Consider the following 19526-nt stretch of genomic DNA (forward strand, 5'->3'; position numbering starts at 1 on the left):
TGCGTGACCAACCTTTATCTCGCCCATCTGGTAATTTGAACATTTTTAGTTAATAAATACAGAGCATTTTATTCATCGAGCGGCGATAGAAGGACATTTGGCTTAGCGGACTATAAGAAACATTAATGTGGCATCCATATCTTCGCTCTTACTTTACCCTAAAGGGGTTCTTCATGCACGTAGAAACGTGTAGGTATCAATATCATATTGAAATTATGACCCAAAAACGCGGGAAATAAATAAGTCGTGAAATATGCTGCCAGAAGTTATGCATGAGCAATTATTTCACATTCAAATGGCCATGTCTGAATACGCCAATTAGGGCGGCCCTAATACAACAAATAAATGCCTTTTTACCTGAAAAATTGACCCTTGCCTGGCGCGACAAGCAATGGTCAGTCATTCATCAACCGTGCGCATATAAACACTTGCCGAAGCTAAACCGTAAAGTGTCACGCACCGGATGACCCAATGAACAATACCGAACGAGACTGATAATACGACCAGGATTGACGACCAGACTATGGAGTTAGCCTCAATAGCATAAAAGGTCAGTGCCTGGCATCCTAGACATATATGCATCGGTAATTGCATTTATCATAATAATTATGTAAATGACTTTTCACTAGAATTAGTCCTTTTATAAAATGTCATACTGCTAAACGTTGTTGATGCGAAACTACATTTATCACATTAAAATGGCTTTTCAACAGAATGAGTAATTTTGTGTGTTTTCATGTTACCTGACTGTCTGCATGAATAATTGCATTTATCACAATTAAATGGCTTTTCACCAGAATGAGTCTTTTATGTTTTTTCACGTTACTTGAATATCTGCATGAGTATTTGCATTTATCACATTTAAATGGCTTTTCACCAGAATGAGTCATTTTATGTGTTTTTATGCCACCAGACGTCGTGCATGAATAATTGCACTTATCACATTTAAATGGTTTTTCACCAGAATGTGTCATTTTGTGTGTTTTCATGCCACCAGACTGTCTGCATGAGTAGTTGCATTTATCACAGTGAAATGGCTTTTCACCAGAATGAGTCATTTTGTGTTTTTTCATGTTATCTAATTGTTTGCACGTGTAATTGCACTTATCACACTTAAATGGCGTTTCACTTGAATGACACATTTTGTGTTTTTTTATTTGACCAGATACTCTGCATGAGTAATAGCATATATCACATTTAAATGGCTTTTCACCTGAATGAATCCTTTTGTGACTTTTCATCATACCAGATTGTGTACATGAGTAATAACATTGGTCACATTTAAATGGCTTTTCACCAGAATGAGTCATTTTGTGTGTTTTCATGTTACCTAATTGTTTGCATGAATAATTGCACTTATCACAGTTAAATGGCTTTTCACCAGAATGAGTCATTTTATGTGTTTTCATGTTACCTGAATATCTGCATGAGTTATTTTGTGTTTTTTCATGATATCTAATTGTTTACATGTGTAATTGCACTTAACACACGTAAATGGCTTTTCACCTGAATGGGACATTTTGTGTTTTTTCATTTGACCAGATACTCTGCATGAGTAATTGCATATATTACATTTAAATGGCTTTTCACCTGAATGAATCATTTTGTGACTTTTCATCGTACCAGATTGTGTACATGAGTAATAACATTGGTCACATTGAAATGGCTTTTCGCCAGAATGAGTCATTTTGTGTGTTTTCATTGTACCTAATTGTTTGCATGAGTAATTGCACTTATCACACTTAAATGGCTTTTCATCTGAATGGGACATTCTGTGTTTTTTCATTTGACCAGATACTCTGCATGAGTAATTGCATATATCACAGTTAAGTGGCTTTTCACCAGAATGAGTCATTTTGTGTGTTTTCATGTTACCTGAATGTCTGCATGAGTAATTGCAAATATCGCATTTGAATAGCTTTTCATTAGAATATGTCATTTTCAGTGATTTCAAGACGTGACCAGGACGAAATCTTGATAAATGACCATCGTCACTTTTAACCAGCCTTGCAACGGAATCTTTCGTTTTCGCTATTATTGTTTTGTGTATGGCTTTGTGAAGCAACATTAGGTCGAACGATGAAAAAAAATCAAAACAGATACTGCACACAAAATTTTGTTTATGAAACGATTTTTTTTCCAGTAGTATAACAGCCACTAATAATTCTGTGTTTACCATATTATTCGATTGAAAAATATCACGTTTAGTATTGCGACTGGGGACATCTTTGTACATTTCAATATATTCTTTGAGTTCTTTCTTGATGTCTTGTTCCTCAATTTGTAGGTCTGTAGGTACAGTGCTTCTAGCGATAATCTAAAAAAGACATTTTTTAAAAGTATTAATAAATTGAAATTATGAGATATTCAAATAACAGTAATTCATTATAAGAAAGAGGTATAAGTAATAAGTAAGTAAAAGAGATAAGTAAGAGAGTAACCGAGCAGTTTTTTATAGGAAAAAAATGTAAAAGTAGTTTTAAAGAATTCTATTAAAAAAGTTTAAATATTACAATGAGAAAATCTATCTTTCACTGTGTTTCTATACGAATGCATATCTTTTATTCTTTGAATATATTACTTTTGCTTGTTTTAAAATTTTTCAAAAAGATCGTGAGGGCATTTTAACCACGCTTTTTTTATAGATTTCACATAACTGAAAGGTTTTCCATTTTCACTGTCTGTCAGAATTACTACTAATAGCTTTACCAAGTTTTTTTTATTTGGGGAAGGCATTTTTGTTGGTACCGATTAAATTGTTTGTTATTGTATAACTCAGCTTGTTTTTTTACACACAAATTGACACCAGAATTGCCGCGATCAGATGAGGCATTCTTTCACTACAGTGGTCTCAAGCATTGTAAATCGATCAAAATCAGAAGTTCGCGGAGCGGCTTCTTCCGCCGCCTGATGAGGTGAGTGCGATAATATGACGTGTCACGCATAAAGCATTAGGAGCGATATGTTGAATTATATATTTACGTTAAACATAAATTCTTGAAGAGTATTTGCCTATTATTTTTTTATACAATATGATCTGTCATTTATGCACGAGTTTCATCGGTTCCGTTTGCGCATCGATTGGTAAATACCACTGGTAAAAATAATATTAAAATTTGTAGAAAAAAGGTAGAGCTATGTCGTCATTATTTTTTAATAGTGTATAGAAGTGCTTATATTTTTATTTGTATCACTTTTTTTTTATTATTATATGAGGTAAAATTTTTTTCTCTTCAACATAAAACATTCGCGTGCCATAGGTTTACCATCAGTGCTATAAAATAATGTTTAGTCGCAGTGGGGTCACAGGACAGGTAAGACCACTCGTTCTCGGCAAGTTTCCGAATACTTAGGCTTGTACTTGAGTCGGCGTTGCGCGGAGTGTTCGATCGATTAAAACCGACTGTGGTACTGTGTAAATTGGTACATATTCTTTGTTTTTATAACTTCGATTTTTTGAGTCCCGACATTAATTCAATTTAAATTAAGCAAAATCTTAAAAAGCTTGACATAATCATAATTATTAATAGATACTTATATCATTTTATAAAACGCGTTTTCTATCAGAAACAAATTATTTATTCTAATGTCATTTAACACTTTATATAAACCTACTCGATATATGTGAGAACGTGACTATGGCGTAGTACTTATGTGTACTCATTCCAGAATGAGGTTCTCGTTGACCTCATGTATGCCCATCCCTAATCTATTGTCTGCTGGTTTGCAGCTGTCTTGAAAATGGGATTGGTTTGATTTTGATAGATGAGGTTCATCATATTTACTACACTAACATTAACACATCTTCCACAAACGTAACGTATAGCTTAACGCTACATAAGACATTTTTTGGAAATCGATGTTACCACCGTTTTTTGCATGAAGAAATAATTTGACTTTGATAACTCGTCTCTGTGCTGGCAGAACACACTAACTGGAGAATACTAGTTTTGAGTAATTTGACTTTGAAGTTGTTAAAATGTTTGAAATGGTCTATCATGTGAGTTTATTAAGTAATTGTAAAAAGGATGTCTTTAATATAAAGACTGTTTATTTATTAAGAAGGTTTTAGTTTAAGGAATTAGTGTCTTCTACTAGAACAGTGACGAAATAACGAATAACAGGAATGTATATTTATAACAAAAACACTGATAGGTTATAAATTTGATTTGTGATTTTTCTAGAATTCAATACGAAACGAGAAAGACCTTATAATTATGTTGTTTTGCAGGCAATCTGGGATCTAATTTTGACAGGTAAACAGTGGGATCACTCGTTTGAGAAATGCTTGTACATAAAGATACCTACTCTCAGTGTCTCGTATCTTAAGTTGGCGGTGATACTGTTCACAATAATTATTATGTATGGATGAAATATCGCAAGTAATTTTTAAGTACGCACAAGTAGGTATAAACTTTTAAAATTCATTAAAATTAGATCATTCAAAATATTCTGCGGAATGACGAAACCACAGACTTACTTTGACGCCATGCCAGCATGTGACGTGAGCATAATGTCATCGCATCATTATTCTGCTACAAACAATAATGTTATGAGAAAAGTACTTTCTGAAAGAATCGGTCGATCGGTCATCATCAGTGACAGACATCACATTCAAATACTGTAGGTCAATGCACCACTCACACTAAACCAGATAAATAGGTTAGTGAAATAGTTGTACGAAGCGTGTATAACCGAGACGAGGATAATATTGAAATTTTGTCACAAAGCTGTGTCAGGATACATAGCCAACGGAAGAAAATATCACATAATATACAATTACCTGCTGTACTGGTCCGTTATCTGAATACGAACATCCAGGTGTTGGATCTTCATCATGGAATGGATGTTTTGCGTCTACAACGAACTCGCGTTTAACGTCAACTAGCTGGAGGTCAATTGTGGGATTAATTTCAGCGAGACGCGTTGCCTGGTTCTGAAAGAAACGTTATGCATTTTTATAATAAAAAAAAAAAAATTTGAGCTCGCGTACCTATTTTATAACAATACATATTTATATAATTGAGGCAGGTAGCTGTCTAAATGTATGTCAAAAGGTTTTTGAAAGAAAGTTTGACATCCTCGTATGTTCTTCAAATCAAATCAAATTTATTTATTTTACATAATATAATGAACATAACAAATATCAAATTCAAAGCGTTCACGACATGACATAAAATATGTGTTAATAATTTTTAAAAATAAAAATACAGAGAATAAGTAATAAAATAAGTAATAAAATAAGAAATAAAATAAGAAAATAAATAAAATAAGTAACAAAATAAAAGTAGATGGAAGCACACAGAATGAACTTTGATAGACCCTATTTTAAAAACTTATAAAACAACGTCCACCTAAATTCACCCTCACGTAAGTGGAATATATCAATATCCGAAGCGATTTCATTAAACATGGTTACTGCCCTCCCAATTGGCATTACTAATGGCAGGTTCGTTCTGCACCGTGGGAGAACAAACAGCGGATGCCCTCGACTCCTAAGGTAATTATCAGAGACACACAAGACAACACCACCAAGAATGGCAGAGTTCACATTTACGCCTTTTGTTTTTTATTTATTTATTAAAAAATATATAGCTAAATAAAGATCCCTTCTAAATTTTAAGCTACAGTATGTAAGCATCCCTAAGAGAAAATCAGTCGGATCTTAAACAATTTGTAAAAAATATAAACCTATCTGCTTTCTTCACGCCGTGGGTCCCAGGTTCGAATCCTAGGTCTGGCAAGTACACATATTGTTTTTCAATTTATGTCTGTCAGGGTATGGACCTAATAGGTTGAGCAAGTGGCTGACATCCATTGCTCGTAAAAACAAAATCTGTTAATACAAACCTCTACACTGTGGAGGCCCATATGATCCTATTAGGATCGGACATGGTCGAAAAAAAAAAAGGTATTCTGCTAAAATAATTATAAAAAATCGCAGGAATGGACTTAATAAATAAAAACTAACCTCAAAATCGCAACTGAAATCACCTGTGTTCTCCTGCTTTATATATGTGCGCGTATCAGTGCTGTTTTTATGGCTAGTCAACAATCGTATGCAATGTGCTAGAGTCAACTTTACAACTTTCTGTTCTGTTGTAGTATTATATAAGTGTTGCCGAAATGCAGTTGATAATATTCCGTGTAGCTATTATCTGATAAACAATAATGTACCTATTGAATTTTGTAGGTATTATGGTACAGATGATATTATTGTCGATTACACCGACTAAACGTAGAACTATTATCGTAACTAATAGGGTGTTCATCCAAAATTTTCGAATGCGATTTTACGCCAGATACATAATACCCCCGTTTAATTGCGTTCATCAAAATTTAGTACATAAGCATCTCGCCGAACCCGAACACCTAATGCCCCTCTACCATAAGTTTAGCGAACCGATTGCTAAATTCGGCAGAGTCCATTTTTGACACATCGCAACTGACACCCCGCGTTTGTTGATAATTGTCATAGGTACTTGTTTTCTTCCGTATTTCATTATGATTCGTGTATTATTTTGATTATTGTATAATGGTACTACCTATTTTACAATTGATTCTATAATTGGTGCTTCATTTTATTCAATCATGAATGTTTTATTTATAGGTAGTAAACTTTGCTTTCGTAGATAAAGCTAATCTACAATGCCGTAAATTTCGTAAAAGCGGCGACGCTCGAGTCTCGTTAGTAAATACACATCAGACGCAGATTCATGAAATCAAATAAATACAAGTAATATAATATTTTGAACAACTCAATTCACATGATTATGCTGGAATCGATTTATGCATAATAATTATATGGTAGGTAGGTATACTATCACGATAACCATTTACTTTCATTTGTTTATATTGCAATGATTATTTATTCAATAACGTTTATTCGGCATTCGGATTATCCGGCCATAATGTAGTATTAATCGAAAAATAAAAGAAATAATATGAAAGTAAATGTAATAGCGAGTTCAAAATATATGGACCACTAGGGATATCTAGCGGCAAAATGTGAGAAATGGTCATTTATTTGACAGTTAAGTGCCCATAGACATCAAAAATTGACCATAGAGAAAAAATATTTTTCTGTTTTAATATAAGGAATACTTGTTTCAAATAGACGCGCATGTACAAACACCGTTATTTGAATGGAGCATAATAGAACACGGCGGCGCCCGTATATACAATTCCGAAGATAAGTGGGTGGACACTCGACAAGTTTTATTACGGCAATAAACGGTTTCGGCGTAAGGTGAGACCGTCATAAACCATTCGGTTCGGCTTATTTCCATGGAAACCCTATAAAACGTATGTCCTGTCTCTGGAGACTAGTAGAGAGTGGAGCCGTCACGAGAAAGACATAGTCAGTGTTTAAATTATAGGAGAAAAAAACCCAATTTGATTTATTTATCATTGGTTATTATATACCGATCTAATGATCTGAAAAACTATCGACCAATTCTGTATAAGGTTTTCACGAAAATACTCTCAAACTATCTCGAAACTAAAAAAGAGCGCTACCAGGAGTACAAACTGCCATTATATCTTGGTTTTATGGACTATGAAAAGGCGTTAGATTCCATCAAAAAAATCTCAATTATAGAAGCCCTTAGCAAACAAGGGATTTCCAGACGCTACAAAAACATATTGAACAGTATATACAGTGATGCCACAGCATGCGTGAAACTCCACAAACGGTCGTGTAAAATCCCCATTAACAAAGGTGTCCGGCAAGGTGATAGCATTTCACCTAAACTATTCACCGCTACTCTTGAGGACTTATTTAGGAAACTTGATTGGGAGGAAAAAGGTGTTCCAATTAATGGGGTACACCTCAGTCACCTGCGCTTTGCAGATGATATTGTTATACTCTCACAAGACCCGAAAGACCTCCAAGGTAGAATGCAAGAACTCGCGGATGTCAGTCAAACGGTCGGTCTAAAGATAAATGTCTCAAAGACAAAAGTGATGAGGAACTGTTTTTCGGACCCTGCGATTATTTGTATTTCTGGCACCCAACTCGAGCAAGTCAGCAGCTACGTCTATCTCGGACAGCAGGTGTCCATAGACGGAAGCATGCACGATGAAATTGCTCGAAGGGCCAGGCTGGGATGGAGTGCTTTCGGACGTCTGAATAGTATCTTCAAGAGTGACCTACCATTATGTCTTAAGCGTAGGGTGTTCAACCAATGTGTGCTACCCGTGCTCACGTATGGCTGCGAGACGTGGACCCTCAACACGAGAGATGTCCAAAGGCTAAGAGTCACACAGCGAGGCATGGAGAGGTGCATGTTGGGCATCACGCGAAAGGACCGTTAGAGAAACGAATGGGTTAGGAAGCAGACAAGAGTACGCGATGTAGTAGACGTTGCCAAACAGCTGAAATGGAGATGGGCGGGACACATTGCTCGCCGAAAGAACGGCCGCTGAACAAATGCCGTCATCCAGTGGTACCCAAGGGGCACGAAACGGCCACAGGATCGCCCTAAAAGCCGCTGGATTGACGAACTGGTAAAGTTCGGCGGACATACGTGGCAGCGAACGACACAAGACCGAGAGAGTTGCAGAAAGCTTGGGGAGGCCTTCATCCAGCAGTGGATTGACCCCGGCTGATGATGATTATATACCGAAATGCGCTGTTCTCGTTATGATTGAGGAAATGCTGACGATCATTTTCGTACCATTGTTTTGTTTAGACAACACAACATACACATTATTAAATTGTGTCACCGTCTAAGGGTGTATTTTTATTAGGGGAATATATATTCGCACAATTGAATAGACTGTTTTCACAAAGCGGTTACAACATTCACACTTGTTTCTCCATCTAAATGCGCCCATTCATGCAGCGTCTCGAGACAATGGTGTCGCGTGTGAAACGGCTCTAAGATTAAAACGTATTGCTAACTCCAACCTTCGATATAAGACTGCACAAAGGGAATAAAAAAAACACATTATACAAATGAACGAACCTGATGTATTGGCCCGTAATCTGAATAAGAACAACCCGGTTGAGGATCTTCAATATCACATAATGGGTCTTTTACATCTTCAATAATCTCGCGCTTGATGATGGATAGTTGATCATCCGTCTCAGGTTTTATATTAGAGAGGTCCGCTAAAAGATACTGAAAGAAACATTATGGTTAACACAGTAAAACCACTTTCACTTTCAATGACTAATTATAGTCAAAATGAATTAGAAGATAACCTGCCATAACCTAAATCACAAATTTATCGTAGCTGTCAAAATGTATAATCGAGTTATTTTTTAAATCAACGTTTAATATCATTGTATGTCTCTACGAAGTTTATAAAAAAGCAACATATTATAATAATATATTAATCGTTGTTAGTCACAATACAGAGTGGTTGTAAAAGAAATCAGTTTCCTAAAACTAACCTCGAAATTGCAACTTGAAATGTCGGCATACTCCTGCTTTATATGAATGCGAACTTCAGGGCTGATTGGGAGGCTAGTCTGCGTATCAAACAAAGGCTTGCCTTCTGTATCAGACTGTGCTCCATCACATTCTCGCTTTACGTCCATTTTAATAGTAAATGTCGGGAAGAACGTGACAAGCAGGATCCATTCAATGGTACATTAATTTAAGAGTAGTGTTGCCGCAATACGTAATCATTTATTATGTATGGCCGAAATACTGAAATCTATTCCGTGTAGCGATCAAACAATAAAATGTGTTTTACTGGATTTAAGTTTTGTACTAGGTATTCTATTTGAGTAGTTTTTTTTCTATTCGGGTTTTGCCTTTCGATATTTTCAAGTACTAGGTACACGTATTCACCAATGGCAAATACCCACTAACAGCGTAGGTAGGTATAATGTTATACCCATGGCTATTGGGACTCTCCCCATAGTCTTAATTACCTATGTAATTATTAGGTGTAACCATGTCACCTGACCTTCTAGTGGACAATGGGCGTACGTACGTCCAAAATTCCTAGATTATCTGTCAAAATATTCAACATGTACTTAGCACGTAAGAATTATTGTTTATCTAATTATAATAATAGTACCTACCTAATATGTCAGGGAAGAATGTGATTGTGCCGAATAAAATAAACGAAAGCCAAAGAAACTTAATATTCAGGTGTAGGTATGTAAAAAGAAAAGATGGCTTCACTGCTCAATGTAAAAAGAGTACAATAGAAAAAATAGGCACATAGTCGCGGGAGGACGTGGTATTGAGTTCGTGAATTCCCTCGCTAAAAACTTAACAACAAAACGAATTCAGATAATTAATAATAATTAGAATATAAGCGATATAATTAGCATCAGGAACGTAACAATATAAGATTAATTTTGATACTGTTAAACATAATTCCTTGTGAAAATAACCGTTTAAAATATAAAGCAACTTGTTCAACAAAGAAAGACATTTAATTTTTGTGAATCCCGGGTCCTACCAACATCCCGAGCTAGCCACAGGACCAGAGATATCTCAATACCTACACTAATATTTTTAACCTATATAATAAATCAATTAATACAATAAAGTAGGGAAACTTTATTGCCTACCCATTCAGTAAGGCTCAAGTAGTAGGTAAGTATAACGAACAAGACATTGTCAAAGGGCCATGTCTTTTGACGTTGCCTTGTCTATCCGTGCATGATGCAAATCACACCCAATGTACGTGTGCCTGGCTTAAAATACGTGTGACATTTGGTTTGTATTGCACTGACAGATATGTTGTTTTGCCGCGTTGATGATTAATATTGTATTTAACAACATCTGTAGAAGAAAACTTGAAAATAGAAAAAATGCAGATGGGCCATTTTGCCATTTGAAAACCGAGATGCGCTGATCTCGTTATGATTGAGGAAATGCTCATTTTCATTTTCGCTTCATTGTTTTGTTTTGACAACAAAACATTATATAATTATTATTAAGGTGTATCACTGAGTCAAGCTAGCGTTTGTATCTATTATTAATTGATATTAGTTTCGACGGTAAACACTTTTCAGAATTGTGGCAACACTTTTCAGACATTAACCTGAATGTATCCTGTCTGTCACGTTGTTCCTGCCATTTTTACACTTAACATGGATGTAAAGCAAGAATGTGATGGAGAACACTCCAATATAGAAGGCAAGCCTTTGTTTGACACGCTGACTAGCCATCCGAACAACCCGGACCCTCGCACTCATGTAACGCAAGAGAATGCGGACGTTTCAAGTTGCAATTTCGAGGTTAGTTTTTGGAAACTAAGTTATTTTACAATAACATTAGATTGCGAATAACAATGATTGGTTTAATATTATAAACTGTGCTTTTTAACAAACTATGTAGGAACATAAGTTGATATTAAACTTTGTTTAAAAAAAATACATGTTTATACAATACAAATACAATACATGTGATATAGGTTAGGTTATCTACCTATCATATTAAATATAATTATCATACATCGTTGTACGGACGTTACATAAACTGGAATTGGTTTTATAGTTCTATATATGCTTTTAATAATGCTTTTTTCAGTACCATAAGGCGGACCTCTCCGATAAAACATTCGATAATCAACCAGCTGTCGTCAAGCGCGAGATTATTGATGATATATCACACCCATTATATGATCAAGATCCTCAACAAGGTTGTTCGTATTCAGATTATAGGCCAATACATCAGGTTCGTTCAATTGTACGTAGGTATATGTGCCGTTTTCTTCCATTGATGCCGTCTTATATTGAAGTTTTGAATTTGTAATGCATCTTTGAATATTGATTAGGAACCTTTATATTATAAGTCGGTCAAACTTGTTTCCTTTATTGATTGCGGAGTAGATTCGAGCTATTGGCAATTGCTAAAACAAATATTTTGAGACAGTTATGAGTAGGTATATACATCTTTTGTTAAATCACGGAAATATATTTAAATATGATGATTTATACATCACATGCATTCGAATGTAAAGCAATAATTAATGCGATTATCTAAAATTGTGCTCAATTGTTTGGTGAATAAAATTAATCGCCCGTAAGTCATTTTTATGTAGGAAATAGAAGCATATTGTCTATAAAAAGAACTACTTGCAGCCATAAAATACCATAAACGGAAGCAATATCTACGTGAAATGGGGTGAGAATAGACCAATTCTATTGTCAAAACTTTTTGTAACATTAATGTAAGCCTCAAATTTACTAAATTACCTACCATGCTGCATGACAACATAAATTTAAACATTCCAGCTAAACGGTTTGACAGGTCAAAACTGGCCTACTGCGCATGCGTTATAAATAAACCGGAATAGTTTTAGATATAACGTTTAGTTCACTGTACCAGCAAACTTCAAACCATTTTCTGACCGTCAGAAGTGGTTTGGTTTGGATTTTTCTGTTCGTACACGTTTAGTTACTAAATTACTCGCCTTTTGAATAAACTACTCGCCTGATCCGAACCGGGCTTAAGGGTGTATCCATGAGCGCAGCGATAAAATCAAACCTCATTGACGTGCCTATTCAATCGTGAAGACTCGACAGCTGAATGGCAATTTTTGAACAAAGCGGTACGCAAACAAGAAGCAAAACGCAACAGTATTTCCAAAGGAGGCATAGTGCTTCAAACGGTGTCCAATAATGCAACAAAAATACTGAATGCACATTTATGGTCGCGTAAGAGTTTGCATTATATTTTTGTCTATGCTCACATGACAGCTAGTTGGGGTTGTCATTAGATTTTCCATCCTGGAAATGAATATATCTGCCAATGGTTTCGATAACCGGAATCATTTCACATCGTCTTCATTTCGCCTCGTCTGTTATTTTGAATGGATCCGTCCGGTTACCAACTCTTAACAACTAAATTTCAGCGTGAATCACTTCCATTTTGGATACGTGTAAAATAACCTAAAATGTGGTAATGATATTATCATATTATTTAATCAGTACTTATTAGTTATCGCTGAATTCTTAAAACGATTGATTGTTAAAGAACATGCTTACTTCAATATTACCTTATAATAGTGTTATTACAATATTCAGTACCTACGAGAATGTGAACGGAACTTCCGATGTATTTTACAAACCTAATATTAATAAAATATGTATGTACACGATACATACTTTATTGCGAATTTAAATACAAAACAACACTTCCAACGGTAATATGTAAAAGACAAAAAACAATAAATAAAGAACCTTTCAACATAACGTTCCGACATGCGTCTCCGCGCCTCAACCGTCAAAGCTTATGAAACTCAAAAGTCTCCGCCACTTTCAGACGCGATTGTCAAAATCTAATTAGAAATTAAATTTCTCATACATTCTAATCACTTTCTCATACAATGACTTCGATACTGGTTCGTAAAAAATTGCCCTTCTAGGTGGTCATAGTCCAGAAACTTTACATTCTTTATGTCGTTTGATTTTTTATATTGTTAGTGTAAATATTATGATTGATTTATGTTTGTATTTTATTTCTTGACAGACTCCGCTCGTATACCGCGACATGGATTGTATGATTGCACCTGATATCTTTGAGAGACAATCTGCACAGTTATTTGGTGAACTTGAAGTGCAAGAAATGGACATCAAAAAGGAAATAGCGCTTACTTCTGCGAAACAAGTCCGTCTAAGGTTACACAGAGCTTCATTTTTCGATAGAAATTTTGTTTGCAACGTGTGTTGTAATTTTTTTTCAACTGCGCACATTTTGAAGTACCATAAACGTATGCACGATGCGTCGCTGACTTTAGGTGAAGTGACTTTTCCATGCGCACAAGCCGTCGACAAAAGCAGTCACTTGTATGAAAAGTTTGATGCGTCAACGTTTGGCAGTGGTTCACAGGTGACTCATATAATTAATATATATGCTCATTTGATTATTGTTGTTAGGTATATAATGTATTATAATACATTGTCATCTGATACGTATCTGTATACTATACTAAACTTATATATATATATTATATTGTAATACAAAATGGGTATCATCCAGCGGCAAAGGGTGTAAATAGGCTGCTAATATTCAACATGAATATGGTGCACACAAAACTTCATCGTTCGTATCTACGTATTTATTTTCATTGAAGTAACACCAAAATAATTTACTGATAGTTTTTAAAATTTAACAAAATCCCTGTGAACCTAAGCCTCAATATATTATATCATACAGAATTTTTGATATTTTATAGATGGAAGAATTTTTTTATTTATTTTGGTTGGGTATAGGTAAGGCTTAATGGATTTTAAAAAACAAACCCAGCCATCTGTAATATGTACTCTCAATTGAACTAAAACAAACAAGAATGACCGCAAGAGTGCACTATTTTGTCGGATTGCCCATAACATTGGAATGTCGTTCGGTGATTATACATTTACCTACCAAATTAAGTCATAATTTGGGGGCCACCGATGGAAGAAAGAGCTCTGGGAAACTCTTTCTGGCTAATCGTAATCATGATACTGTTACATAATATTAATAATGTTGTTATTTTCAGAAGCGTGAAAACGTTCTGATGAATATTAAGTATGAGAATAATGATGAGGGAGTTATCGTCAAAGAAGAATTTGTCGAGAATGCAATGCACCAAATTAATGATGAATTAACTCAACCTGGCTGCTCTTACCTACAATACAAGCCATTAGATGAGGTATGCTTAGTTGTTTTTTTAAGTCCGATGAAACTTTAAATTGTAAAAAAGATTATAAGTTAAATTTAATTTTTTTTTTTCGAAAAATCGACACCTTCATGGCATTAACATTTGAAAATGATTTCGGGCATGTGGCCTTAGTATTCTCAATCAAGCAAATTCTGGGCGAGGAATTTGGTCTACTTTTATTAAAGCACTGTCGGTCGTATAGTATGGGAAATGTAGGCTTCTAATACGTTAAATACTGCTGGTTTATCAGCTTATTCCAGTGACTTCACGAAGCCGCACACTAAGTAATCCAGAGATATAACATCGCACAACCCTGTATTCCAACTGACAGGTTCATTTCTTAAAATCAATCTATCGCCAAATCTTGATTTAAATAAGGCGATGGTTGCGGTGACTCTTTGGCACATCCTATTGAAATGACTGTTCTGCCGAAAGATTCCGTATTAAAACAAAATATAAATCATAGTTCGATAGGGATATCCATTGACCTTAACGTGGAGCTTTGGACCCATTTTTTAATAAATGTTCGACGATGCCACCAGCCTGTAAACCGCACCAAACGGTGCTTTTTTGTGGATCTAGGGAGTCTTCTAAAGTGGTCCTTTTCCGTGTGGGCAATTTTCCTTATTAACAAAGCCGTTAAGCAAAAATGAGCCTCATTGCTAAACGCAATTTTGCCCTAAAATGCAGTTATAAGCTGCGTAAATCGACAACAGCTTTTCTAAGTAAATTTGGATGTTTTATTAGCGTTGTTCTATTCATGAAGATTTGCCGTACTAGTTATACTAATCATTAGGTATGCTCACATACTGTTACTTAAGTATTTTTATTTAGCTACATATTTTTTCCGACTTATACGCAGCGTAAATGAAAACTCTGCACTTCTTGTTGGCATTGGTTTGTGTGTCTCTTATAATTATCTTAGGAGTTGAAGGCATCGATTGTTTGTTTTCCCAAGGTATAACACTAAAATGCCATTGGTAATGCCAATTGGGAGGGCAATAAGTTTTTACAACCAAATCACTTCAGATATTGACATATTTCACCTGGGTCAGGATGAGTATAAGTGGGTATTGTTTTATAAATTCTTAAAATAGGGTCTGCTAACTCATTTGGTGACTTCCTTGTTATTTTTTTTTAATGTCTAAACTAATCCATGCCATGTTGTAATTATAGCATATAATTTGTAATGTTCACCGTATTAAAAAAAAAAGATTTTGATCATAAATGTCAACGAGTGGCGCAGTGTAACGTATCGTTTTAACAGAAAAACACTTAACAAGCGACGTAATATCAGTGCTATATTAGAGAACATTAGAACATAAGTATATTTAATTGATATTTTATAGATAGTATTGCTTTGGATTTATTAATATTCCTATTCTTTTTGTAGATTTCTACCCATAAATGTTTTGCAGTACGCAAGAGTGAACCACTGGATATCGTTAAAAAAGATACGGTTGATAATGACCCGAGTAACAACAAAATAGCACATGCAATCAAAAAAAACAGAAAAATGATGATGCAGCATTCGGAAATAACCATCGATGAACAGAACATCAAACATGAATTTCAGAAATTCTACTTGCCAAAGGAGGTTCGAATTAAGTTGGGAAGAGTTACATATTTTCCACGTAACTTTATTTGTAATAATTGTTGTGGAGTGTTTGAAACTGTAAAACATTTAAATAATCACTACGTTTCATGCATGAAGTCTAACCATCTTAAAACTGGTGAAAAACGTTATCAATGCGATGTGTGTTTTAAAAAAATTCTGCAAATTGGTAATTTAAAAAGACATAAAATGACACATACGGGTGAAAAACCACACAAATGCGATGTGTGTTTTAAAAAATTCATCGCAAAGGGTGAACTCAAAAACCATAAACTGATCCATACTGGTGAAAAACCACATCAATGCGATGTGTGTTATAAAAAATTTCTACGAATTAATCATTTAAAAACACATAAAATGACACATACAGGTGAAAAACCACATCAATGCGATGTGTGTTTTAAAAAGTTCATCACAAGTAGTGAACTCAAAACACATAAAATGACACATAGTGGTGAAAAACGACATCAATGCGATGTGTGTTTTAAAAAATTTCTGCAAATTAGATATTTAAGAACACATCAAATGACACATACGGGTGAAAAACCACATCAATGCGATGTGTGTTTTAAAAAATTTCTGTATATTTATCATTTAAAGGCACATCAAATGACACATACGGGTGAAAAACCTCACCAATGCGATGTATGTTTTAAAAAATTCTTCACAATTAGTGTACTCAAAAGACATAAAATTATGCATACCGATGAAAAAACACTGAATGCAATGTGAGTTTTTATAAAAATCTGCAAATATTCAACTCAAAAGACATTTAATAATTACACATTCTGGTGAAAAACCACGAACAATCTTTCACTTGCAGAAATCAATAATAATTAGATCAATAAACTCACTAAAACCTTAAGGTGATACATCAGTGAAACGGAAAATAATTTTCAACTATTGGCGCGTCGAAATTTTGAACTCGCTCGCATTCTGAAAGAGAACGTCTAGCTGGAAACACGTCACTTTGTTTCGTGATAACGACGGGCGTATTTCTTCTTAAATCGTGTAAAGATAACTAAAAACGTTACCCATTTACTTTAAAAAGAAAACATGTCAATGAATATATTATTATTGTTACTAATAGAACAATACACAGTACATAAAATGGACGTATGTTGGATTTATATGACAAATTATATTTAGTTTGGCTTGCGTCATTTGCACACGCGACCTGCAATCCGCGCATCGCCTAGCCACGATCTTTTTAGACCGTCCGTCAACTGAGATACAGCCTTAACCCCCCTCCATCACCTATGCCGAATTTTATTCATAAGACACCATGAAGAGCATCAGAAGTCGATATGCGGTTATACATATTACAGAATAACAAAATTGAGATAGATTTAAATAGAGATAAACTAGGTTCGCTTTCCATTGCCATGCATTCTATTACAAGCGCAATAGGTAGGTTCTCTAAAATAAATCACCAAGTTGTGTTTTTAAATATGTATATAGAGATATCTAGAAAAACCTATTTATCTGAACAATTCTAAATAAAATAACAAAACAGCTTGACAGGGCTGTAAATTACATTATCAACTTTTCTAGTATCCAAAAGAATAGTTATTAACCTACTATAAGTCCGATAAGAAGAAATTGGCGATAACAGGAAGTCTGTAGATGCATAAAGGAGACTTCTCAGTGACGTACCTGTCATGGCGGCAACGCGCGCACGGCATGCGTGTTTTAAATAATGTATCGACTCCTTCGACGCGACTCTTTTCTTTGCAATTCACTATAGTTTACTAATAATAATTGTAACTGCAGTCCTGATCGTTTTACACATATTTTTCATAACACCACGGGAGCGTGTCATGAAATAATAAATTTAAGGGCGTACCTCGTTTTATAACGAAATGCGAGCTGCACTGCACGGGATATTAAGTTCATGGTTTTAACTCGTGGACAAGAAGTTCTTGTTCGAGAACAGTTGCAAATTTGATCCTTGGTGATATATTTATAAAGTATTGAATTTCTATAGCAATAATTCCTACTCAGCTTGTAATATTTAGAATTATTTGTATGGTAAATGAAACTAATTAAAATAATAAATATACCTATTTAGATACAAAATCGTTTTTATTATTGTATTTTTCTGTGTTGATATTCGTTATGACCAACGATTGTGTTATGAAATTCTGTTGTCAAATGAGATATACATATTTCCATAGTGAAAATTTACCGTTTGACAGTACCTAGGTACCTAAGTTATCGATCATTTTTTGTGAAACCATCCATTTCCGTTGCCAATTTTATCATTTTAAAAGTTGTTAGCCAAGGCCTACTATACCTACGATAACATTCAATCATTGATACCAACCGTACTATAATTATAATACAACACTATAAATTTAATTACGCGAAATATTGATTCAGTAAACTGTTACATTTTGATTACAAATATATGTTTAAAAAAAGTTATTGAAACCAGCACATTTTCCATGTATATAAAGTATAAAAATATAGTTAAGCCTAACAAGATAGAAAGTAAGATGAACGTAAATATAAGGGAAATATGAGTACCTAATATGAATGAGGAAGAATGTTGAATAATTATAGACATAAGGGACATTTTTAAAAATATATAAGTATATAATATATAATATTATATTATGTGTGTTAAGAATATTATTAAAATTTATACATACTTTGAGTGATCTAAGATAGAACAGAAAAAGATAAAAATACAATTGGAAAAAAACATAAATTTTTAAAATTGGATTAATGTCCATAATACAAAATTTTGGAGATAGCGCGTTCAAACGAAACAGGAGAATCAACGGTGGAGAAATACATATTGTAATTTAATTTAAATACTTACATGACTAACAGATTTCTATTTTCAAACTTAACACACTATTATATACAATTATTCACATGTTATATACAGGCTTCCATTCTAATTTACGCAAATCTACACAAAAGGTGAACCTCAATCATCATGTTCCGTACCACCTTACCAGGTTTTCCATCCACGTCTTTCACAAACAGCTTAAAAAGCATAGGACGTGAGATTTACTTCTGGAAACAATCGTTTTAAACGGAATTTCTGCATACGGTTCGTTTATCCAAGTGACTATTGGATCAAGTTAAGTACCTGTTTAGCCCTTTCAAATGTTCCAGGGTGGACGTTAGTAAGGGACCAACGTCCCAAGGGTGTGTCACTATATAGTTTTAACACGGCAACAAGGCATGGGGCTTGATGACAGTAACTAATCGTCGCTATAGGATTTGTTTCCCGAATAGACCAAATGTCAATTTTACAGGAGACGAAAAACAAATTTCA

At 34.5% G+C, this 19526-nt stretch overlaps 2 protein-coding genes across 2 annotated transcripts; one reads left to right on the plus strand and one right to left on the minus strand.

The window, feature by feature from the left end:
• Window positions 1-3209: 3209 nt before the first annotated feature.
• Window positions 3210-9614, minus strand: LOC147075525 (uncharacterized). Its single transcript, XM_085942425.1, has 3 exons — window positions 9401-9614; window positions 8970-9125; window positions 3210-4936 (listed from the first exon to the last, which is right to left on the minus strand). Exons 1-3 carry the CDS (start codon window positions 9545-9547, stop codon window positions 4736-4738), a joined length of 504 nt encoding a protein of 167 aa, XP_085798551.1. The 5' UTR covers window positions 9548-9614; the 3' UTR covers window positions 3210-4735.
• Window positions 9615-10996: 1382 nt separating this feature from the next.
• On the plus strand, window positions 10997-18306 carry LOC147075526 (uncharacterized). Its single transcript, XM_085942421.1, has 5 exons — window positions 10997-11209; window positions 11502-11648; window positions 13446-13594; window positions 14458-14610; window positions 16013-18306. The coding sequence occupies exons 1-4, from the start codon at window positions 11018-11020 to the stop codon at window positions 14474-14476; spliced, it is 507 nt and encodes a 168-aa protein (XP_085798547.1). The 5' UTR covers window positions 10997-11017; the 3' UTR covers window positions 14477-14610; window positions 16013-18306.
• The last annotated feature ends 1220 nt before the right edge of the window (window positions 18307-19526 follow it).

This window comes from Rhyacophila brunnea, unplaced genomic scaffold (genome assembly GCF_057557595.1).
Source record: "Rhyacophila brunnea isolate RB1 unplaced genomic scaffold, BYU_Rbru_1.0 scaffold_142, whole genome shotgun sequence".
NCBI lineage: Eukaryota > Metazoa > Arthropoda > Insecta > Trichoptera > Rhyacophilidae > Rhyacophila > Rhyacophila brunnea.